A 23,576-nucleotide genomic window follows, 5' to 3' on the forward strand; every position below is an offset into this window, starting at 1 on the left:
TTACACATGATCCACCACGTAGCTCTCGTATGGATGACCCAGTAGTCTCTCTATCTCTGCCTTGGGCACCACCCAGCACTTGCCTGTGTGGCGTTTTCGCACCGTGTCTTTCAGCGTCTTGTCTTGCAGGGTGACTGGCATGTGCTCTGATCCCCACCTCAGGATCCCCCTGGCTGAAATTGCCTCCTTGTGAGCACCTCCATCCAGATAATCCTTCACTGCCGTCACACTCATGTCAGCATGCTGAAACTGGCCTGTAGAGAGAGAGAGAGAGAGAGAGAGAGAGAGAGAGAACAGCAGCGGTGGAAGGTGAAGTGCTTTGCTGAAGTAGAAAACAACGGTACCCGAACATTACTTAAGTTTTTCTATTTTATGCTACTTTATACTTCTGGTGCACTGAATGTTTTATTAAAAGACTGAATTTTAAAGACATAGTTACAATTTACATATAAAACCTATGATAGGCTTATAAAATACAACATATTTTTGAAGGGTAACTCCACCAATTTTACAAATTAAAGTGTGTCTACAAGTCTCGGGGAGGACTACTGCATATGTAAAAAAAAAAAAGAAGTATGAGGCCTTTTGTGGCTCCAGAGGAAGCTGCATGTAATCTGATATACTGCCTCCAGTGATGTCACTCAGTGACTAAATTGCATTGTCGGTAATGTAGGCCTAGGTTTTTAAATGCTCTCCTACACTCCTATAACACTGTTGGACTCTTACAGACAGATTAAAAACAAATAATTGAAATCGACAGAAGAATCAGATATATCACCTTTTTTTATTCCACAAATTCTTCTTCCTTTTCCAAACCTGGTGCCTACATTACCCACAATGCAACTTTTTTCACACATGCAGTAGTACTCCACAAGACCTGTAAACACACTTTGATGTGGTAAATTGGTGGAGTTACCCTTTAAGTATGACTTTGAATGAAGTTTATTTTTTTCATTGTTGTATTGGTACTTTTACTTAAAAAGGATATGAATACTTCTTCCACCACTGAAGGGCAGTGAGTGGTTGAGTGGTGAGAGCTAACAGCGTAGACCTGATGTGTACATACCCAGCAGGCCTTGAGTTGAAGCCGTCAACCCCCGTCCGTCCGTGATGTAAAACCCCAGGTGAGCCATCTGTAGGTAGCTGGGGTGTTTGTAGTGGTGGAACAGGACCAGGAACTGCACATCCTTGGCCAGCTCGATCCAGCAGCTCCTGTGGTTGTCCACCGTGACCGTCACACCCTGCCTCCTCACTGATCCCTGCTGGTTGATGGGCAGAATATCCCGCCCTTCCCCTTCCACCACTACAGCGTCCAGTGAGAGGGTGATGGTGATGTCACCAGAGCCACCTGTGGCTGAGGAGATGGTGAGCTGGTCGAAGTAGGTCCGGGGGCGGTCTTCTACACCGTGCTTGGAGGGAGCTCCCATCAGGTGGCCATCGACAATGATCCCTTGAGGAGGAAGGGAACTCCCATTAAAGGATAGGTTCATTATCTCCTCACCTCTAACTTTATTATTATTTATTCAATGCTAACTGCGTAGTAACGTGTTGTTTGATCTTAAAACATAGAGATAAATTCCTTTACATACCTCTCTCTGGGTCCTCCAACAGTCTGAGGACATCATTAGCCCTCCCGTCTACTGTGAAACACAGGTTCTGATGCAGCTTTGGCAGCTGGACCACAAAATGAGGATCTCCATCAACTACAATGGACAACAGTGAGCAATAATACAACATGAGCACATTAACATATGAAATAACATTCACATTATCATTAATAACAAGTAGATAAAAGGTAGGTTCTTGACCTGATGAGGAGAAGACTCGGATGGTGGTCAGTCTGGACGGAGGTTCTAAAAGCACAAGACATTCAACTAAAGGACAGTCCCCCTCACTCCCAAGCACTGCAACCAATGACAAGCAAGCAGTGCCTCTACAATAAATGACATAATAATTAACACATGCAGCTGTAAAGAAAATCCACAAAGTTCTTACCAAATGATCCCGTGTCTGCAGTATCATCCCCTAAAAATAAGTCAGAAAACGTATTTAACATGAAGCTTTTAAAGTCTGAGAATCAGCTGCAGTACGGGTTTACATCTGATGAGGATTTAAAACTTACAGGAATCGTAGTTGAGATCGTAGTCGTAGTCATAGGTTGCGTCATAGTCTGGGTAGTGGAAACAAGCAATGAGTTCAGGATGTATTCTGCTGCTCATGAAGAAATTTCCTGGAAAGTTCCTGGAAATTCATAATTAATGTTGCTCCAGGACCATCATTGAAACTGACTTATCATGTTTTAGTAATGTCATAGCTTTGTGGCTTTGGGGTAAAAGACCAGAAAGATATGAATATGGGAGAAATTATCATTTCAGATGCGATTAAAGGTGAGAAAGGGTATATCTGAACTCAAACCGTGTTTTCCTAAACTAAACCACGTATTTAAGTTCCCTAAACCGAACCGAACACTGATAGGAAACTGAAAAGAAACATGAAAATAATAAGTGACCTTACAAAAACTCAGTACAGATGTGGTCTTCGTAACGGTTTCATAAGTTGAAATGATCGTCCTGGACCAACATTTATTATGAGTAAAACATTTTGGTATGTTCAGAAAATGACATCACTTTACTGTAATGCAGCCTTTAAAACCAGGTAAAGACAACACTTATGCCATATCACAATATAATATTGATATATTGCCCAGCCCTCATAAGATGCATTGACAATAATACTCACCTTTCACAAGGTCAATATCTATAAGACAGAACATAAGACATTATTATTCACTGTCATGTAGCTGATTATATCGGTAAATCATAATCAAAAGCTGTCAGTCACTTTTTAACAGATAACATGTAATTAAAAGCTCATAAAAAAGTGTCAAAAATCTGTAATTGAAATGTAAAAAGAAAATTCAGTTTTACCTTTTCTCTGAATAAAAGTGGAGACATCTAGTGGTGAGATAGAGAGCATTCAATTAGGAATAAATATACACACAAGCTTGTAACTCCTCGGGGAACAGAAAGGCTTTCAGGTTAGAACAACACACAACACAGAGTTCACAACCTACCCAGAAGTCCTGCTGCTTCCCACAGCCGCGGCCCATCTGTCACACCGGGCATGGGTGCAAAGGTGGCAGACACAAAGGTGGCCACTCTCAGGTTTGTCTCTGACTTTGTGTTGTTGTCGTCCACAGCCGGAGCGGGCGCCGGGGTCGGAGAGGTGAGCGGAGGCGGCAGCTTTGGTAGAGCGGTGGTGATTTCAGGATGTGGAACATCTGGAGCAGATGTGGTGCTGTTTTCTGCCTCTGTGGAGCGTACAGTCGTTCTGACAGGAGGGAGGGTTGACCTCACTGTGCCCGGCTGAGGGGTAGGCAGGGGTGCAGGTGGAGGTGTGGTGCTGGTGGTGAATGTTAACATTGTGGTGGTTGTTGATGGAGTGGTTGTTTTCAAGGCGCTGGGCTGGGGGGTGGAGACTCTTCCAGGTGCAGGAGGTGACGCTGTTTTCAGAGCATTGAGCAGAGAGGTGGGTATCTTCCCAGCAGGAGGAGGAGAGGCAGTTTTGGAGTCGTTTTGGGAAGGAGAGGGCTTTTTACCAGAGAATGGTGCTGGGGCAGTTTTGACCGGGCTGGGGCTTGAGGTTGTTGTGGTTTTCTTGGACGGTGAAACTGCAGTTTTTACTGTGGAAGGTGAGATTTTTTTAGTTTGTGGTGTGTTCGGAGGTGGCTGAGGAGGGTCTGGTTTTGTTTTGTTTGGCCTCGGGTTAGAAGGTGAGCTCGGCCTCTTTGCAGCACCGGCAGCTGATATTTTGGTGTTGGCGGTAGTCGTCGCTGTCGTGGTTGTAGTGGCAGCGGTGGTGGGTTTTGGAGTGGTTGGAGTTTGAGATGCTTCATCTGCATCTGGTTTAACTACAACTAAAGAGGTGACCGGTGTTACAAAGTTATACTTGAGGGAAAGGTTGATGGCCTTGTCTGCCAGTAGCCTTTGCATTGAAGGGTCAGTGGCGTTCAGTTTGGCCAGCAGCAGCTCCTTGATGGTGAAATACGCCCAGAGACGGTGCACAAAGCTGGAGATTCCTTCCAAGCCTGCTGAACAGTCAAATGAATCTGCACTCCCATTGCTATTTGCATGGGAAATTAACACATCGTTCTCCAACTTGACATGTTCTTTTGAATCAATGGCGGACATCGACACCTTTAAATCCTTGACCCCTGGTTTGACTTTCCCAGCCACCACCAACTCAGAGCCTTGGAAGTAGTTGGGGAACAGGGAGCGGGTGATATCATACGCCTGATCATCCAGGTACGACAGCTGGATGTCTGACAGCAAAGGACTGGCTACCTCGTCGTAGAAGCCCTTCAGCTGCAAGGCTGCGTCCGCGTCCTCATACACCATCCTCGCCAGGCCTCGGTTATCCAGTGCCAGCCGTTTCAGTAGGAGGAAGTCTGCATCATCTCCGAAGGCGAGGCCAAACAGAGAAGCCGAACCCAAAGCCTTCTTGGCATTGTTGAGGATGGTGTCGCCAGCTGTTACTCCGATGGTTGCCTCCCCATCAGTTAGGAAAATGACCAGAGGAACACGACGGGATGAGACGAGTTTGGAAGAGGTGGAGGATGAAGGGTTGACGAGCTGGGCGGCTGAAAGCAGAGCTGCATTGATATTGGTCCCTGATTAAAAAGAGTGGAACGATGGGGAGAGTCAGTGTTGTAGGGAGAGAACAAACAACAAAAGGAAGTTGAATGCCACACCTTAAACAATATCACATTTAAACTCACATCCTTCTGCAATAATCCTCCTCACAAAGTCTTTGGCGTCTCGCACATTCTGACGAGTTGCCCGCACCGTTCGTCCTTTCCTCCAAGTGTGGACCTTGTCTGAGAAGGTGATGATATTGAAGTGGTCTCCCTCTCGAAGGTCCCCGAGTATGGTGCTCATGGCCTGCTTGGTCTACTGACAGAAATTATTAGAATTATTGACAGAAATCGCATATTATCTTTGCAGAATATTTTTTTATTTGAGCAAGTTTTCTCATTTTAGAACTATAGCATTCGCCATAGTGAGTCCATGGGGTTTGTCCACTTTACCTGTTTTATCTTGGTGCCTATCATTGAGCCACTGACATCAATGACAAATATAACATCCTTGGGAACCACAGGAAGCCCTCTGGGTGCAAAGTAATGCACAAAGTAGCCGTCATACACCTGAGAGAGGGCGAAAAATCCAAAATGAAGGGGCAGAGGACAACATTTACTGATACCAAAAACACACTTTTTTGTAAAAAACAAAACACAAAAAAACATGCACCCTCATGTATTTGACAGGCAAAAAACAAAACAAAAAAAAACCTGTTCCCGACCTGGATTTCCCCCATGAGGTCTCTGAGGTCCACGTCATACTGAATGATGAAGTCTGCATTAAGACCTTTCGAGGAGATGCTGTTCTGCTGCTGCAGAGTTGGACTGTAGCGAACTCGAGCACAGGTAGCGCTCCGCTCAACGTGAGTCGAGGCCGGGGCGTCTACATCACCTGTAGGAGAAAAAGTAACGTAATGATAACATTTACTTATTTGTTTTCTTGCTGAGAGATGAATGAGAAGATTGATATCGCTCTCATGTCCGACACAAAGCTACAGCCAGCAGTTGATTAGCTTAGCTTAGCATAAAGACTGGAAACAGCTAGCCTAGCTAAGTCAGTCCAAAGCTAGCTTCTATAGTCATTTATCCACCTGAGATCTCTTGAGATTCCTGAAACCTTTCACACTCCCTGCTCTTCACACCTGATGTGTGATTTTCTTCTTTGAGGGTTGCTCACGCTCATTAAGCATCTCAGATTTGTCTTGACAGGTAATAACAGTCTGCATGGACGATGATACCAGGTGTAAGACAGCATCAATCCCTGCAGTCTCCCTAAGAACAGACTGTTCTAAGGCAAGCCGACAAGATAATGACCGACCCATCCCAGGTGACACACACTGAGTACCAGCTACTACCCTCAGGGAGGAGGTTAGAGTACCATGATGTCGTTTGAACAGATTCAAATCTCTTTTATCCCTACTTCAATGAAAAATTTAAGCGGCCGGAGATGAAATATGGATGGAATCGACATTAAAACCAACAGAGCTTTATTTTTATTTATTTATTTATGATTGACTATTTTCCAGTTGTAGTCCAGTCTTTCAATTTGTTCTGTACCAAAGGTACAACATCAGTGTATGCTCTCTATGGATGCAGCTTGGATGGAAGCCCAATACAGATTTTTCACTCAGTGTTGGGACTGTGAAGTAAATCTTGAATCTCTAACTCATATCGTACCTTGAGCAGTGTTTGAGAGGAGTCGGCTTGTCTTGAGAGGAAGGACTTTGATGAAACTGATGCCAGTCCTCTCTGTGATACTGACATCTAAGGTGAGGTTCTGCACAGGCTGCCCGGGCCTAAGACCCAGGCTGAGCTCATAGCGGCCGAGCCGACGAGGTAGCAGCTCCTCGTAGGACAGGGAGAATAACATCCGAGCTCCTGACGGGACGCTCACTGCTACACGGAACTTCTCAATCTCCCTCTCTCTGAAACACAGCAGAGCAATAAGAGAGGAAACTCACAATACTGCCTGTCTATATATGTGTTGGAAAGCATGCAGTATGACATTGCAAATAAAACAGATTATTTAGGAATCACATTGAATTCTTTCTTATTTTCTGGAAGTTAAAGAAAAGAGAACACATTTAGCCTGGGACTGACTTTGTGGCAACAAGTCCGGCTGTTTTTCCTTGCTTCTTAGCAGCATCATAGATTTTCCTGGCAGCAGCTCTTTCCTTCACCTGGGCCACGTACACCTTGCCATTGGAGGTGCTGATGGGATGGAGAAAAGAAGAAGAAACACGTCTCTGTGAGACTCACAGTAGCCAGATTATATTTCAGAGACACGCCTGGCCTGCATTGAGTTGTTGAGCATGATTTACTTGATTTTGCGCCCTCTTTTTCCAGAGCGATCACAAAGCCGCTCGCATTGATGCTTGTTTATGAGTTCATGCCATGTGAAGGTGGGGGGGTGGGGTCATAAACAGGCTGAGTGGAAAAGAGTAATTTCCCTCTGAAAACAGCATTAATGAAGAGAGATCTTGCAGGCCGATGACGCTCCGTGGGAGTGCCGCCGAGTGCTGCACCCAGCAAAATCCCCAACCAAAACCACCGCTCAAAAGTGGGATCCAATTCACACAGTGCACTTCGTAGACCACCGATGTCATGTGACAAGGTGCTAAATTAAGGTCACGTCCTTTGAACAAATATATCCAAAGAGAAAAAACATCAAGGGCCGAGTTAAATAAACCCACAGGCTTGAAACGGCTCTTGTTTGAGAAACAGAGCAGAATGGCATGAGAGAGCAGAGTGGAAAATGGAGGCGCTTGTATTTATATGTGTGGCGGGCCGAGGGGCTTCAGGAATGGTTGCACATCAGTGACCTGCACACTGAACACAGAGCTCTTAGTCTCAGACACAGAAATGCCAAAGAAGTAACGCAACACATTTGCCACAGCTTTTTTTTTTTTTTCTTCTTCTTCTTCTCTGTTTGGTTGTGTGCAGACGGCTGTATAGGCTCTGAGTGTGCGTGTGAAAATATGTATGTGTGTGTCTGTGAAAGGGAGATGTGAAGGATTATGGTTATAAAAAGATGTACAAATTCCAGACTCACACATACTTAAAAAAAGCTAAGTCTACTTCCATGTAGGCACACATACATACATGCAGTAGATGTAGGCGTGTGTGTACGTAGCGTATCTAAACTGGCAGGCTGCCTCGGTAAACTGTGCGGGGGAGAAAAGGGGGACTGGGCAAACTCCTGTCATTTTCTCTATTAACTTTTCTGACTTCCATTTACAAAGCCTGGTATTCATCCGGCCTCAGGTTCCCCCTCCTCCTGACCTGCTTCCGCTCCCAAATCCAGCTCCAGGGTCGGTGTTTGGCCTGCGATGTTGACTTATTTGTTTTGTTTATATTTAGCATTTTTGAAGGAGAGCGGTCAGCAACCCTCTTACTAATCAAATTATGCATCGCCTCCGGACCGGAATTCTAGTTCCTTACATAATTCCTCTGAAGTTTCATTTATCTTAGAGTCCGACGATTAAAGGGACAGTTCGCACAAAAAATTAAAATTCAGTCATTATCTATTAATGCTGACGGAAAGTTATCATGGAAGCGTTCTCCGAAACAACTGAGGTAGATGGAGACTAGTTCAAGTGTCTGGAAGCCCAGAGATCCTAAATTGATTTTATTTATACCCTTTTTTAAGACAAAATCTTCACTGAAGCTGCGAAGCTAAACAATCTCAAATGGGTGCGCAAATTCAACTGAGCACCAAGGGTGTAAATGACGTGTATAAATAATTTGAGGATCTCAGAGCTTCCGTAGAGTTGGATTATGCTGGATGAGAGGGATTAAGCAAAAGTCCCCATCTACTTCAGTTGTTTAGGAGAATGCAGTTACGCTGTTTTGCTGTGAAGCTACAGAAACGTTTTGTGGACAACAAACCTGCTTTTCAATCAGCATGGAGGTGAGTAGATAAGTACTGAATTTTCATTTTTCAGTAAACTGTTCCTTTAATGAGAACATTAAATAATTTTAATTGCTCGCCATATAGCAGGAATCATAGGAATCATAGTATAAAACACATGAAGTTAGATGACGATTGGTTGCATTTCCTGCCATATTGATGTAGAAATTAAAAGACACTCAAATAAACAAATACAGGAAGTAGTAATGTGGAAACGCTGTTTACTGTCGGAGAGAGAGAGTGAGAGACAATGTAGGTCTGACTTACATGGTGAAGTTGGAGATGAAGGCAGAGGAGGGCAGGTCCACCTCGAAGGCGGCCTCCTTGGTGACGGGGAGCTGGTTCCATACTGAACTCTGGACTGTGGTAACAGCATAGCGGGACACCACTGAACACCTCACATGATAGTCTGTCACCTTCAGCTAGTGGCAGCACAAACACAGGCAAACATTACTCACAAGGTTGGAGGAGAAAAGACTGAAGTCGAGGATCGTTTGTTTGTTGGTTGGTTTGTCAGCAACATTACAACAAAATGACTTAACGAATTTCTACGAGACTTGGATGGAGGACGGGTCTCGGCCCAGAATAGATCCCATTAACTTTTGGTGTGGGTCCTGATAAAGGGATGGATTTTTTCAACAACAATTTCTCAGCAAATAATGCATGGATCTTGATGAAAACAATCATGCGTATTTAGGTGGCTGGTATCTATGATTGAGTACAAAAGGGGGCTGTTGGGCCTTATCAGAGGCATGCGCTTCTAGTTTTCATGATTAATTGATTGTTTGTCCTATAAAATGTCAGAAAATAGTGAAAAATGAGCATCCCAGTTCCTCAAAGTCCAAGGTGATATCTTTAAATGTCTTCTTTTGTCAGTCGGAAACCCAAAGATATTCGGTTTGTTAAGATATAATCAGAAAAAAGCAGGAAATCTCAAGCTGAAGACAGCATTTTCTGCAATTCTTGCATGAGAAACTACTTTAATGATTGATCGATTATCAGATTAGTCGGTGATTATTCTTATGTTGATCAATTTATTGATTAGTCTACTAAATGTTGCAGCGTTCTTATCATAAGGATGCACAGCATTGTTTGACTAAAAGTTATTTTTCCACCTGAATTAAACTTCCAGAATAGAAAGTGTCAAGTTCGGAAGTTCATGCCACATTTATACACTGATGTGACACAGTCAGGTCTGACTATAACAGACAACCATAGACATTTATTTAAACCCACTGTCCTCCCCTGACAAACAACTCCTAAACCTGCACCCACCACTTTCTCTTATTTTTACCCTTATCACAGTCTGCCCTGCATTGCTCTGGCGAGTCGATGGAACGACACAAAGCGGTTCCCTGCGTGGTGTCTCTGCCCTCCTCTTGTTTACTCGGGTAACGCTGGCGCCTGCTGAGACCAATCTGGTCAGCGTAGGCCACATTACTGCAGGACGAGGCGACAGGCAGGAGGAGGAGAGCCACATCAGCCCTCTGGACGCTGGTATTTAGGAGAGCTGTGGTTTGTGCTATACATAACTGAATTACTGTATGTTTTCCAGGGGATTGCTTCACAGTTAACGGTAAAACAAACTGAGGGGAAGTTACTGATGATACCCTGAGAGGTGTTGATGGTTGTGGAGCTTCCTCTGTAGTTCACTTTGTATAAGAAGAGGGCAAGTACACAACTGTTATTTAGTCCCACAGCTGTTATTTTTGTGTGAGTGTCTTATTCCATATTTCTGCTCTCACATGCAAAATGAATTCATTGATATAATAAACATTTATTCTATTGACAAATTGAGAACCTCATATTTTATGAATGTCTCCAACTTACCACTGGTTTTGACAGTTTGCTCTGACGTTTGATTCTCTGGAAAAAGAAACGGTGTCAGTCAGTTAGAGGTACATTGCTATGAAATGGCACATAATACCATTTATTAGTAGCACGGCTCATTCAGAGTGCCTACTTTTTTTGAAGTAATCTCCACAATCTGCCTATATGTGAGGGTTGGGTCGAGATTTTGTGTCAAAACAGTCTGAATCAAAGCCATTCATGAATGGAGGGGAAGTGGAACTGGAAATAAATGCTTGCACTGTACACAGGGCCAGCGAGGGTTGCACGGTTTGGTCTCAAATGTTAATTTTGCACACAAGTCACTGCTGTGTCAATACATTACCACATATCCTGGGACTTTAACATAAACAAATAACTTAAAGAGTGGAAACCCGTTAGAGGGAAACATAAAACTCATATAATTCAGGTGGAAAAGAGGACTATATGATATGCTCTGCTGTTAGCATACATTTTCAAGGCATGGTGAAGACTGATAGCTCTTGGTTGAATTAAATATGGTCGAGGTTTGAAGTACAAAATAAAGTTCTGCATTATTGTTGTAACACTGTCCTCTTGGTTTGATTCACCCTGGTTTAACAGAGGGGTGTGTTTCAGAAAGTGGCATGAATTTGTAGCTTTCAATGACTTCGGTCACAAAACCGAAAAAAAATAAGGTAGAAAACATACCTGTAAAAGATTATTTGCTCCAAGTTTTGCTTCATAATCCCTTGATAATCCCTCTTGCACGTAAAAAGTGAGGAAAACTAGAATGAACCGGACTTTAAAGCTCATCATGTCCATAATAATTCAGTTCAGTTTTAGGCTCCAAGATGAAGAGGTGAATGTCCCAGTGGTCTCACGTTGTTAGCAGACTGCTGTGCACATACCTCACATTTTACACAAGTTATTTTTTTCTTGCAGAGGGCAGTCCTCTCCCCTCCCTTACCTCACCTTACTCAGCTTAGTTTGAACAGCTCCACTGTGGCGATAATGACAAAAAAAAAAAAAAGAAAATGGCAAGAGTAGAACATCCGTCAGAAGATGGCAGAAAAAAGTTCAGTCAGAAAGTTGCGTGGGGGATTTGAAGAGAGCAGCTCTCAGCTTCTGTTCGTGCATACTGGAAATTTCGCGGACTGCTGCCACAGAAGTGCAGAAGAAATGAGGGATTATTAACCTCTGCTCGGCTATTTGGGGAAAACACACCTCCTCCCCTCTGTAGGAGTGCTCCTGAAAAACTGAGTTTTATTCCTTAAATCACTCCCAAATGTGAGTTTTCATTCCCCCTGAGTGCTCCCTCACAAAGACCCATTATTGGCTGAGAGGAAACATTGCGTGATGGGGGATCATTTTGTTCAATTTAGCTTCTCAGTGGGAGAGAAACAACAACACGACATGGCTGTGTGTCTGACTTGTATAGTGAGTTTATTCTCTGCACAATGACACGTTGGAGGTTCACTTTATTTACATTATTGCATCCAAACCGGCCTGTAAACTGGCGTCTTATCTACATTACAAACAGTCAGGTGCTTTGTTTGTTTGGTGCTGTCCTTGGTGCTGACTCCCACCTCTATAATTTGATTATCAACAACACATCATGTTATCTGTTCAACAGTTGGACGTGCATGTAGGCCCAAACAAAGACAACCTCCCCATGTATTCTTACATGTTTTCTTCTAAATCTCAAAACACAGTGCATTTTTTTTTGTTTCTAAATCATTTGTAAACAATTTGACACTTTTTAAAATGTGGAGATAAAACTCTAGTCAGATAAGACACAGGAACATCTCACAGACATGAAAACAGGATCTCCTGCTGAGGCTCCACCAGGCGGAGGACATGTGCTTCTCAGGTGATGTTTTCATGGATGACTATGAGTGCCATCTGTACCATCTCATCTCCTCCTGCATCAGAGCCCCCCTGTCGTCACACAATTAACCTTGAGCCGGAGTGCTATAATAAAGTGAAGCTAATGAGTAGCGACACGTGGAGTTTCATATATGATTGTAGGCCTCTTCGCAAAAAACACCCCAGCATTTATATGTGGTCGGGGACAGTCAGCAGAGCTTCATCTGGGTTTCTGTTGATGTCCACATTCTGTAACGACAGAAACACAAATACTGAGAATCCGTTTAAAGTGAGACAATCAGCGTGTCACAAATCCCTCCTACATACTTATCATACGCAGGTTTTTAACTTTTAACCATAAAGTGTGTTCACACGAGAAAAGCAACGTAATAAATTCAGGAATGTGCTGCTGATGGGGACTCTCTCTCCCATGATGCAATGCAAAAAAGAAAGGGAGACATTTCTCATGGATGGAAAATGAAGCTCAAATGAACTGTGAGTGGTAGTGAAAGGGCTCTCGACAGATTTGAAAACAAAAATAAGAAAAATACATTTTCTATTTAGGTTTAAAGGTCCAGTGTGTAGATTCAGGAGGATTTCTTGGCAGAAATATAAGAAGAATATAATATATAGGAGAATATAATAACAGACTAAAGAGCAGCTTCTTTCCTCAGCTTCTTTGCTCATTCCTCACTTCACCACCATACATGTTCATGTCATCAATACATACAAATTCAAACCGTTACTGCCTGCCATCAGACGCACAGTATGTAATATCCCACAGAGCCAATAGTTGGCAGAGGTAAGTATCTATTATGACAAATGTGTGCCTGTGGAAACTTACCACTGGCCTGTCTCTGTGTGTGTTGACGGCTTCAATGTTGAGGAAAAATGGCTCCACTTTACACCCTTCAGTTAAAGAGAAAAACAGACTGTCAGGGCAGGATTTAGATTTACAGACTGAATATGACACACACAAACACTTATTACCTACCATAGGCTATTGGTGTGAGTTTGAGCACTGTGTGAAGAGGGCATCTTAGATAAGGCAGCTCATCTTCAGAGAGGGGAGGAATAAGATTATTAACATCACATACGATTGTGTCAAGATATTACAAGAAGAGAAGTTAGTCCATGCAACCTGAATTGCTGTACCTGCAGGTTTGTCTAGAAAGTAGGCCAGCAGGCAGCGCATAACAGCTTGATGGCAGACAACCAGAACATTTTCCTGCCTTTCCAGCTCCATGATCACCGGCTCCAGACGATGGACAAGGTCCTCATAGGACTGGACGAGAGACAAAGTAATTGAGGAGTTCATCAATTATTCAGCCTCATTCTGACTCATCACATCAGACTCATTCTGTTTTAGCTTCTCAGGCCATTTTCAGAGCTTGTACACTGTGCAACGCTTAACTGACCCTGCATGGCTTTATTCTCATTCTCTTATAATGAATACATCTGAAGTATAAATTTGGCAGGTGTGACTGTGTGTGAAGCTGTGTGAGTGTCAACAGAGTGCTCCTCAAAACGCCATGGTGATGCTTTAATGGTTAGATGGAACAAAACGTCACAATGGAGCCCTTACCTCACCCTTGGGGTAACGATAACGATACTTGTCCTGGTCTCTGAGGGCAAACTCTTCTGGGAAATTCTCCTGAATCTCCTCGTAGGTTAGCTCCTCACACACACCCTTAGTGAGGAAACGTCACATTAACATCACCATAAAAAGAGCATGTGAGTGTTTGCTCTTATAGTTTACGTGCGACTTCGTTTGAAGGACTATGTTTCCATGTGTGGAGATGTACTCACAGCGTCTATCTCATTGAGGGCCTTCCATTGTTCGTACGGGACGCCCAGAGCTTCTGCAGTCTGGATGGTCCTCTTCATGTGGCTTGTCCACACCTTCAGGTCATTGATTTTCTGACCTTTGATGAAGGTCGCCAAGGCATTGGCATACTGGAAACAATGTGTGCAATTTGTACATTTTAAAAGCAGTTTTGAACACATCTTTTACTTTTAACTTGCAATAGACAACTTCTTTGCTTCAGTCTTTGCGACAGTGACGCTACAGTAGTACTACAACAGGGAAACACTACGAGGTGGGAGCTGAAAATGTAATCTACTTGCCTTGTGTCCTCTAGGTGAGAGGCCTGAATCTCCACCAATGCGACCTAATAGGTTCAGTTCGCTCTCTCCGTGGCGGCTCAGGTAGATGGATCTCGGTGTGACATGAATGTTCATGAGGTAGTAGACAATCCTGCTTTGAATATGGTCCTGGACCCGGTTCACCAAGTATCTGCTGCCCACGTCGAAGATCTTGATGTAGGAGAGCTTCCTATTCGAAGGTCACATTCATTCGTCAGAAATTATGAAACTTCTCTTTTTAATCTCACACAAAGAAAAGCATCATGGGTACCTGTCCTTTTCATCGTCTATAGACATGTAGTTGGCTTTGTAACACTCGATGCGCTGGACGAAGTCTTCCATGGCCTCGTCCATGTCGCGGTCCACGTAATCTGGACTCCCAGATTTCACTTGCTGGAAAGGAAAAAGGCAGATTTGGAATTTGAGTGAGAACGCAACATCCCAGCCTGCAGAAACTTTTAAATAAAATAAAAATGTTATTAAAAAAACTCACCTTAATATTTTCTGCAATGATATCTGGGTCATCACAGATTGATTCAACAAAGAACACCTGCATAGAAGAAGTCGTTCAAAAATGTATTGGTGAAATACATCCTTTATTTTCTTCTTGTGACCATGTGTTAGTGTTTATAATCTCGTCCTTAAAACAAGAGTTTCACAGTTTAACAAATACACTTTTTCGCAGTTTATATCGCTCTAATTTCTTGTTGGATATAGAGTTACAGCTGGGAGATGGTTATTTTAGCTTTGCATGAAGGAAGGAGGGGAAAACGTTTGCCTGGCTCTTTCCAAAGGTATCAAAATGTGGAGTCTTGTTGTCACTGTGAGTCTGCCAGGCGACCAGTAGAGTCTCCAGGAAGTCACTGCACCCAGCCAGGAACTAGTCATGCCCATATGTCACTGCCTCTAGGACTTGTCACCTTTTTTTGTGTGTGGATTATACAAATGAGATATAAAGCATTTGTTACGTTTCGACTGAGCCAGACAACTGTTTCCCTTTGCTTCCAGTCTTTATGCTAAGCTATGCTAAGCGCCTGCTGGCCTTTGCTTCAATTCAATGGACTGATATGAGAGTGGTATCAATCTTATTATCTGACCCTCATCAACAGAGTGGATAAGCATATTTGCTAAAATATAATCCCAAATACAACATACATACTCACTTTGTAGCCCTTCTCCTTTGCAAAACTATTAATGATTGCCCTCCTCTCCCTGGTGGTGTTGGTAGCATCGAATACCTGGATGGGAAAAGACCCAGGTGTTATCAGTAAATTCTTATAACACTGGCAAATGAAGCACATTTAATGATTTCTAATCAAGCATCTGAATTATAGAACATATTGTGTTGTTACACAATACAATTCAATACAATACAGATTAAAATGCATGGATTAACCACCTGTTTTATGTACGACATTGTACAACAAAGATAACGGAGAAGACAAGAGATCTCTTCAAAACCATCAAAGTCATTTTATAATTTCTGGTCTCACTACGCTCCAAAAACACTAGATACTACAATTCCCATTTTACAAGTTGATAATGCTTTTCATTAGACCTTGGCTGTCTTGTAACTAAATAATGAATCAGTGTGTTTTATTGTGATCAGAGGGACAGTCTCAGTTGTCCTCTTACTCACGGCTACTTGTCCCTGTTCCTTTGTGAAGTAAGCAGCGACGTCTTTGAGGGCAGCAGATGCACAGGCCCTGAGAGAGAAGGTACATTCACATTGGCAAAGGAGCAAGAACTGTGAAATATGAGCGAACGATGAGAGCGGCTTCAAACTGACAGTTTGAAACAAATCAGATCACATAAAACTCAAATTACAAATTATGACTTTGAGTTTTAGGTGATTAATTTGAAATATTTTGTGTTATATTCTGTTTAAGTATGTAGCATCCATCTTACTTGCGGATCCTCATGGCCTCCTCATTATCAGTTTTAAAGAACTCAAAGTTCTTATAGATCTTGACAGCCTCCCTGCGGTACTGGCCCACGTTAAACACTGGAGAGAGGAAGAAAAATCATAGATTCCTTTTCAGAATAAGAAAAAAAACTAATGGCATTGAATGTTTGATGGTCAGGATTCGAGGATTCACTTTGAACACTGACTTTTTGTAGGCACTCCGATCCAGTTCAGGTAGCGAGTGAGCTTCTTGGAGATGTACGTCTTCCCTCTGGCTGGCAATCCCACCATCACAATCATTGTGGGAGAGTTACAGAACTGAGGCACCGAGGCTGAGATGAAGACAAACACACAGTAACAGAAAGCATGAATAACTGAATGCTGCTGATGTTTAAATTTTTACGCGCGATTGTTGCAAATGTGACACATCGCTCAGCAGAAGAGCATCAGCCTTGTGTTCAAATAGTCAAATTCAATCCAGTGTCACTCTCTGAGGCTCAGTGCTGCAGGACATGTGTTGTGTGCGTGTCCCTGCCGAGGTAATCTTCATTAGGAAGGAGAATAAGAGCTCCAAGGTGCAGCTCAAATGTCTAGTCGAGCAAACTAGTGTAGAGAGTCACACGGCTTATCTGCCTGTCTTTGGCAGCATTTCTCAACACAGGAAGCTGTCCAAACATCCACAAACAAAATCAAATGAACAGATAAAGAATTCAACACAATGAAATAATCATTTGTAAAAAGTCAAATACAGCTTTGACAAACGTGACGCTTCTTCTCCTCAGGTAGTCACATCTTAGAAACCACCAGAGCGGAATAATGTACTGAGCAATATGTCTGACAATCACAAGACCAAACACTCCTAATCTCCAGGTGTGTTAAAATGTCAGTCTCAGAATAACACTATTAGTTTTACTGCACAAATTTAGTTCAGAAAAAAGAAAGCGTAGAGAAGTTTTATAGTGAAATATTCTTTGCTAGAAAGAAGAATCAGCATTTCGTGTTCATACATTTCAACACAAAACTGACATCTTCAAAAAAAATAAAAATTAAAAATTTTAAGCGAAGTGTGTTTCTTACCCAGTCATCATGACCCAGTTGTCGCATACCTGCCTCTCTCTTTGGTCAAAAACTACCAGTAATTTATAAGGCAGACTGTAGGGGTACTTGCCAGTTAGCTAAAGTGCCCTGTGTGTGTCTATACAGGGACAGGGAGAGTGTCAGCCTCCAGGCTGTTCGATTATGAATGGAGTATGCTGCGTCAGCAAAATGCTCAAAGGACAACGTCAGACACTGAACAGTGAGCCAACTCGGACCTGGCTTGGTCCAGCCTGGCTTTCATCCATAGCTGACTCCTCTGTCTCACAGACTGCTGCCTGCCTACCTGCATCAGCTGGCAGGACTGAGCTCAGTCCTGAAGCAACAGGAGGAGAGGATTCAATATGAAACGCAACAATGACTACTGGAAGTGTTAAAGCAAAGGCTGGCTTCATCTGTTGAAACAAGAAGTGAGTTAAAGTAGAGGCAGAGCAAACAGCAACAAGACAGAATAGCTAACGAGTCCTGATCATCTTCTACACAAGCTGAGAAAGGTTTTCTGCTGCACTTACATCCTCTCCTGCGGTTCAAGTTGCAGCCCATCCATGGCACCCAGATCTTGAGCAGAGGAGTCTGTGTGAGTTTTTTCTGCTCTGTGGACGTGTTAATGGTGAGAGCCATGAGGCCTGAGGTGGAGGAGCGAGGGCGAACGACTGAGGCACACAGCTCTATTATCTGTGTGCATGTGTGCTTCACTAAACACTACCTAGTCGAGGTCAGCTGACTGTTGCTAAGGAGAGGTACTTGGTAGGCAGCAGGGGGAGGACCTGAGGCCATGCTGCTAGTCTGCCTCTCCATCTGTTTCACGAATTAAAAGGCATAAGGGGAGCGGCTAAAATCTCTGTGGTGATGTCAGTAAGCAGAGCAGCATCCAAATCTACTGTTCTGTACATACACAGCTGGTTCCTCCGGCAGGATAAGGGCAACAGTCATGTGAGACAAGTATAACAAGGGTGAGCTCTCATGAATTCAGATGAGCACAGTTGGTTCTGAACAAGCTGCTTATTGAAGTGTAGTGTAGAGTGGTGCTTCTTCTTTCTTACCACTAGAGGGCAGCTTTACACTTAACTTTTAAATCCTGGATAGTCTTGAGCTGTGATCCTCAAACTTTTTCTGACATTAATCCCCTCAGGATGCTGAAAGAAGTTAAAGCCCCCACCCCCAAATGTTATCAATCATTAACAGTTATTGTGGAAGTATGAGTTGTAGTGCAAAAGTCAAAATACTCATTGCACATTCATATATATGTATGTTATTATATTGTTGTAAGTAGTTGGTGGAGATGGAGCTGATCTAAACTACTTCACTGTTGGGTACTTTAATCTAAAAGTAGATTTTGTCTTTTGCATATGGATCATTTAAAATTATTAATATGTAAAAATGTCAAATGGTATTATTTAGGTGTTTTGAGGGCCACATTTGCCTCGATAACACACACATACGACAGCGGGGGCGTGTCCCAAAGGGCAGCCTCTGAAATCTGATTGGCCAGGTGCCAACTCATTATCCTAAACAATGATTGGCTCTCTGCCCAGTTAGAGGCTGGACCTTCGGTGGAACCAACTGTTTGTTTTTTTTCTGTTGAATGTTTTCTGCCTCTGTCATCCACATTTCTTTCTGAGGACTTAAAGAGTAAAGTAGCTTCATATTATATTTGTTTGATCTCACTCTGTTACGTTTATCTTCAGGATTTCCTGGATAAAAGTGTCAGCAAAATGAATTTAACGTATTCTGGGGAAATAAAGTAAACTCAGGAGTGTAAGAAACAGTGAGAGTGTGTATCAGCTACCATAGAGTGGATGGGAAAGACTGAAGCTGGGATACAGCGATCTACAACCTAAAACAAAAATGGCCTAGGGATGTAAAGTGGGGGACCAATGGCCCCCTTCCAACCCCTGCACTGCTTTGCTCAGACCACAACACCCATTTTTTTAATCTCAACTAAACGCCTGTGAAGTTTCGTGATTGCATCCTGCACAGTTGTGATGTTATCATGGGGAACTTTGCACCCCATGGCCCACATTTGTGGTCCTGGAGACACTTATTGTGGTGATGACTACCACAGATGTAGTTTAGAGTAATTTGCCATGTGTTTATATGTCTGTCTGTCTGTCTGTGGAGAGAGGTTGTCAACACGACAGCATCACAGCAAAGATAAAGATAAAGGCCAGGTTTAAAGACGTTTGCTGTCTGACCCATGAATACTGAGCTCTCATGGATCAGAATGTGAGCACGTGTTACGGGTGTCACAGCTGGTGCGATCCCATCACAAGATGATCTCTAGTTTTAATTAGTTATATCTCAATTGTTCAATCTGTCCTTATGACGTATATTTATATATATATTTAATGGATAGATAGAAAGCAAGGCAGCACATTCCTTCAAATGTCAAACAGCACTGTTTTTCACTACTGAATGTAATTTGAGAACCAGATGTATTCAGAGACATCAGCTCTCTGAGTAGACAGCTCACCAATAAAAACTTTTTAACGACAGCAAATGAAAATCAGCTGTACCTTTTCTCTCTGTGTTACATAGGAATAGAGGGGAACAATCCGTGTTTTCATTCAAACCTGATCCCAAAAGCAATCATCACTTGTCTAAAACCTCAAGTTTTTGATTATTAACCTCAAACAGAGGTCACCAAAGTCTAAACGGGCAGTTACTCTCGGGCAATAACTATCCGGGCAGTAATGGCCACTCATTGCCGGTGCTTCCTGTTTTTGGCTAAGCTTGACCATTAAGAGATGGTACAGAACATATTCTTCTAGGAGGTGTTTGTCCTGGCAGGAGTTCAGCATGTTCTCCCACACAACAGCCACGGGGGATTAAAGTCAGGGCTTTTCCTCGCACTCTCTCACATACAAACATACACACAGAAAAGCATTACAGAAGTTTTTCAGTGCATCTTAAAATTAAAACATGAATAAAATTCCCTTAAATATTAGGAGCCGTCTTTTTCATCTTTTTCTGACGATCAGCCGGCAGAATTAAGTCTTCATATGTCTGCGTGTCTTTGTTTAGGTTTAGGTTAGTGGCTCTTTTACCGTGTCATAAGGTCACACACACGTTATCACTCATGCATGCACGTGTGTCTTTCAAGTATTTATTACCTGTAAACAAAGCAAGTGAGAGGGATATAAATAAAAACACAATTAAGTCCAACATTTAGCTGACAAACCAGGCAACTCTTGGTTTATTTGTTTATAAGTTATATGCTTCTTGTGCAGCTGCTTCACTCAAGGAAGTGACTGCATTGCTGCTGGCGTTACATGACAGCAGCAATGCTATTTTTACTCATATGTTGCACTCAGCCAGCATGAACATATCTCTGGCCTGAATGGGTGACATATTAGTAGAAAGCTTGCTGCTCAGTTTACTTCACGTTTTGTTTTGGCATGCTCACTGCAGAGACGGGTCATCTGTGATCTCACCTGCGCTGTCACACCTGCGGAGCCTCACATGTTCCAGCTGGGGAAGCTCCATTCTACACTCCAATGAAGAAACCAGCGACACAATCGACGCACTGGATTATGAAGCCGGTGGCGATGGATCTTGTGCTCTTTTTTAAGAAACTAAACCCCTCTGCCAAAGTGTTCTCTACCCACCCCCACCCATCCCCGAGCCCTGTCTTTCCACGACACATGGACATATGATAGCAGCACACTGGGCTTGTCCTTTAATGTTTGCCAGGGCCAGAGTTCACAACGTACACACATGGAAAGGAGAAGCAGCTCTCAGAGGGTGTGCCATAACAAGTGCAAAGGTCGCTGAGGAGGTGATTGCTGTTGCACAGGGAGACTTGACAACATTTATGCTCACAGACGACAGTCACATGCTGTCCATGTCTGCTTTAATGAACAGCAGTGAGGGACCTGATGTCAGCTGTGCAGTGCCACGAAACATGTCATACATGCACTGCTGTATTTATTCTTTTTAGTAACATACATAACAGTCAAAGTGGCTTAAATATTTATACCCACTATGGAAGACATATGGCATATCTCAAATTCATACAGCAGGCCTAGTCAGCTGGTGGCACGTAGGCTGATTACAGCCGTTTAACAACCTCATTCTGGCCCTATGATCATTTTGTTAATCAGCTAATCAGCCTGTTCATTCATTATTTCATTATTTCTTCAAAAAATGTTAACCTAAGCTGTCTAAGCAAAGGGAATTTACGAGAAGTAAACTGTCAATCTACTTCTGATATTACAAATGGGCAGTTTTTTCTGTATTGTTGTATATATAATGTTCCTTTTTCAATTGGGGAAAAATAATAACCAAAGCCAAGGAAAAAAAACAGGTCAGAAATAGGTAATGTGTAGGTCTGGCCCCTGGCATTACACTTTTTTCAAATCTGGTCCCTCTAAAAAAGTAGTTGAATAGACTGTTTTGTTGACACAAAATTCTATTTATAGTAGTTGAGGATTTGGAGTCGACTAACTTAATTAACATGTCCTCCCTAGTGAGATATTCATAACACAAACTTTCAGACAGACAGGTGAGGTTAAAACGTTAAGACTATTTTATGAGTTATCTTTCCCTAAACTTGTCAATAACAATACTAATACTGACTGATTATCATTGTCTACACTGGTTTTGGCTTTGAAATTAACTACCTGCCTCCTTGACCCCGGTCAAGCTGTACCTTTTCAAGATCTCTGGCCATGTCTGGGACAGGAAATGTTTAATATTGTTAATGTATGACTTAAGAGAGCATCAAAGCCTCTAGCTTTAAGACTGCTGTGGTTAAATCTTAAGAAACCACATCCTGATCCAGGTTCTCTGAAAAATTATCAACTAGTCCCTACCCTTCAGCTCTGTTCAAAAGTATTGAACTATGTGTTAAATAAAAGACTTATGAACCTACTGTCTATTTAATATTGTACAAGAGTGAATGTTGCCAGCCTCTACGCTGTTAGTTATTAAGTTAATTGTAAATCCAAGTTGCAAACTGACAGTTTAGTACCTTTTTATGAGACTGAATTATTGAATTGGCCATCTTTTCCCTTCTTCAAGGGTGGTGCTCCCGAGGTGATCTAATATAAATCCCTGATAATCATTAATTATTATTGATAAAGTCTTACCTATCCAAAAGAATACAGTGTGAACAGTGTCAGTGCTATGAAATCCTGGATTTCATGCTATGTCCTGCTCCTAAATTTGGACTTTTGGACCTGTCTGACACCAGTTTGATCAAATAGCAGTAAATCTTGACACTTTGTGATTTTTCAAAGTTCAACAGCCGAGAATCTTAGTGTTACATTTGACCCAAACTCTCATCAAGATCGCCTTTTCCCACTTACGCAACAGGCTTTCTGTAATCATGACTAATGCAGTGACCCTAATCTGCACCTTTGTTTCATCAAAACTTGATTACTGCAATGTTTAGCTTATTCAACTTGAGTCAGACATAAATGAGTCCTCCTCTATTTTAGCTTGTATTCGACAGTTTTTTTTTTTTAAAAGGATCAAAACTGATAAAGTAGACCAGAGAACAACCTTATGTCTTCTATTATAAAACTGGTTAGCAGTGTGTGTTATCTCACAACATATTTCAAGGAATCACTATAGTCTTTCTTGTGTTGTTTAACCAAAGGCTGATGTAGAAAATTAGTTTTGCTATAAACAAAGTAATAAGATGATTGAAGATGAATATTTTTGAAGCTCCTTGACATGAGTACCTTGTTGTTAAGCTGAGGTCTGAGTGAAATACAAAAAGGTAAAATGTATGAGAGTTGTGGTTAGTGTTAAGTTATTTAAAGTCAGTTACTCAGGTCATAGCACTGTAGTGATGTAACTGGTTTGTAGGGACATTGACATGAAAAAATGCAGACCCTTGGCTTGAGTGGAGATGATTGGTCATGCAGGCTTGCAGGCAACGTCGCTCACACAGCCAGTGGTTCACTGTTTTTCCAGTGTGTTCCAACTCAAAGTCCATCCAAGGGCATATGGGGCCTTTACACTGATTACTTGGAAAAAAGTAACCCTAACCAGAAACATTGTTTTGACAGCAGTATAACAATTTAACTAGGCAAAAGGTTCAGATGTTTCTGCTTTGTTCCTCATTCTTGTGAATGTCTGTGGAAAGAAGTGAAAAAAGGGATATATTTTAAGTAAATATGACAACAACAAAAAAAACTTTGCAGTTCTGCATGCAGCGAGAACAGAGGCTACAAAAGCAGCTGGGTTGGAATGCATTTGAC

The 23,576-nt window shown here is 42.3% G+C and overlaps 2 protein-coding genes across 2 annotated transcripts; both read right to left on the minus strand.

Annotated features, from left to right (window-relative positions):
* itih6 (inter-alpha-trypsin inhibitor heavy chain family member 6) lies at nt 1-11,171 on the minus strand. Its single transcript, XM_073471060.1, has 17 exons — nt 11,064-11,171; nt 10,377-10,412; nt 8,814-8,968; nt 6,737-6,847; nt 6,314-6,561; nt 5,359-5,528; nt 5,087-5,203; nt 4,778-4,949; nt 3,074-4,669; nt 2,928-2,954; nt 2,740-2,757; nt 2,123-2,170; nt 1,996-2,025; nt 1,809-1,904; nt 1,590-1,703; nt 1,067-1,450; nt 1-254 (listed from the first exon to the last, which is right to left on the minus strand). Exons 1-17 carry the CDS (start codon nt 11,169-11,171, stop codon nt 1-3), a joined length of 3,684 nt encoding a protein of 1,227 aa, XP_073327161.1.
* Nucleotides 11,172-11,777: 606 nt separating this feature from the next.
* pfkfb1 (6-phosphofructo-2-kinase/fructose-2,6-biphosphatase 1) lies at nt 11,778-20,917 on the minus strand. The gene is made up of 14 exons (XM_073470259.1): nt 20,802-20,917; nt 16,479-16,604; nt 16,275-16,371; nt 16,006-16,072; nt 15,530-15,604; nt 14,860-14,916; nt 14,638-14,759; nt 14,349-14,556; nt 14,031-14,177; nt 13,807-13,911; nt 13,377-13,506; nt 13,216-13,278; nt 13,066-13,130; nt 11,778-12,470 (listed from the first exon to the last, which is right to left on the minus strand). Exons 1-14 carry the CDS (start codon nt 20,851-20,853, stop codon nt 12,411-12,413), a joined length of 1,374 nt encoding a protein of 457 aa, XP_073326360.1. The 5' UTR covers nt 20,854-20,917; the 3' UTR covers nt 11,778-12,410.
* Between the last annotated feature and the right edge of the window lie 2,659 nt (nt 20,918-23,576).

Source organism: Pagrus major, chromosome 7, assembly GCF_040436345.1.
Source record: "Pagrus major chromosome 7, Pma_NU_1.0".
Lineage (NCBI taxonomy): Eukaryota > Metazoa > Chordata > Actinopteri > Spariformes > Sparidae > Pagrus > Pagrus major.

Coding starts and splice junctions, on each gene's coding strand:
- pfkfb1 (XM_073470259.1), bottom strand. CDS start 20,853: ATGGAGCTTCCCCAGCTGGAACATGTGAGGCTCCGCAGGTGTGACAGC. Junction 13,912..14,030: donor CCCTCAATGAGATAGACGCT/GTGAGTACATCT, acceptor TTCCTCACTAAG/GGTGTGTGTGAGGAGCTAAC. Junction 13,279..13,376: donor CTTTCTAGACAAACCTGCAG/GTACAGCAATTC, acceptor CCCTCTCTGAAG/ATGAGCTGCCTTATCTAAGA.
- itih6 (XM_073471060.1), bottom strand. CDS start 11,171: ATGATGAGCTTTAAAGTCCGGTTCATTCTAGTTTTCCTCACTTTTTAC. Junction 8,969..10,376: donor GCAAACTGTCAAAACCAGTG/GTAAGTTGGAGA, acceptor TGCTGCCACTAG/CTGAAGGTGACAGACTATCA. Junction 6,562..6,736: donor GCCGGACTTGTTGCCACAAA/GTCAGTCCCAGG, acceptor GCTGTGTTTCAG/AGAGAGGGAGATTGAGAAGT.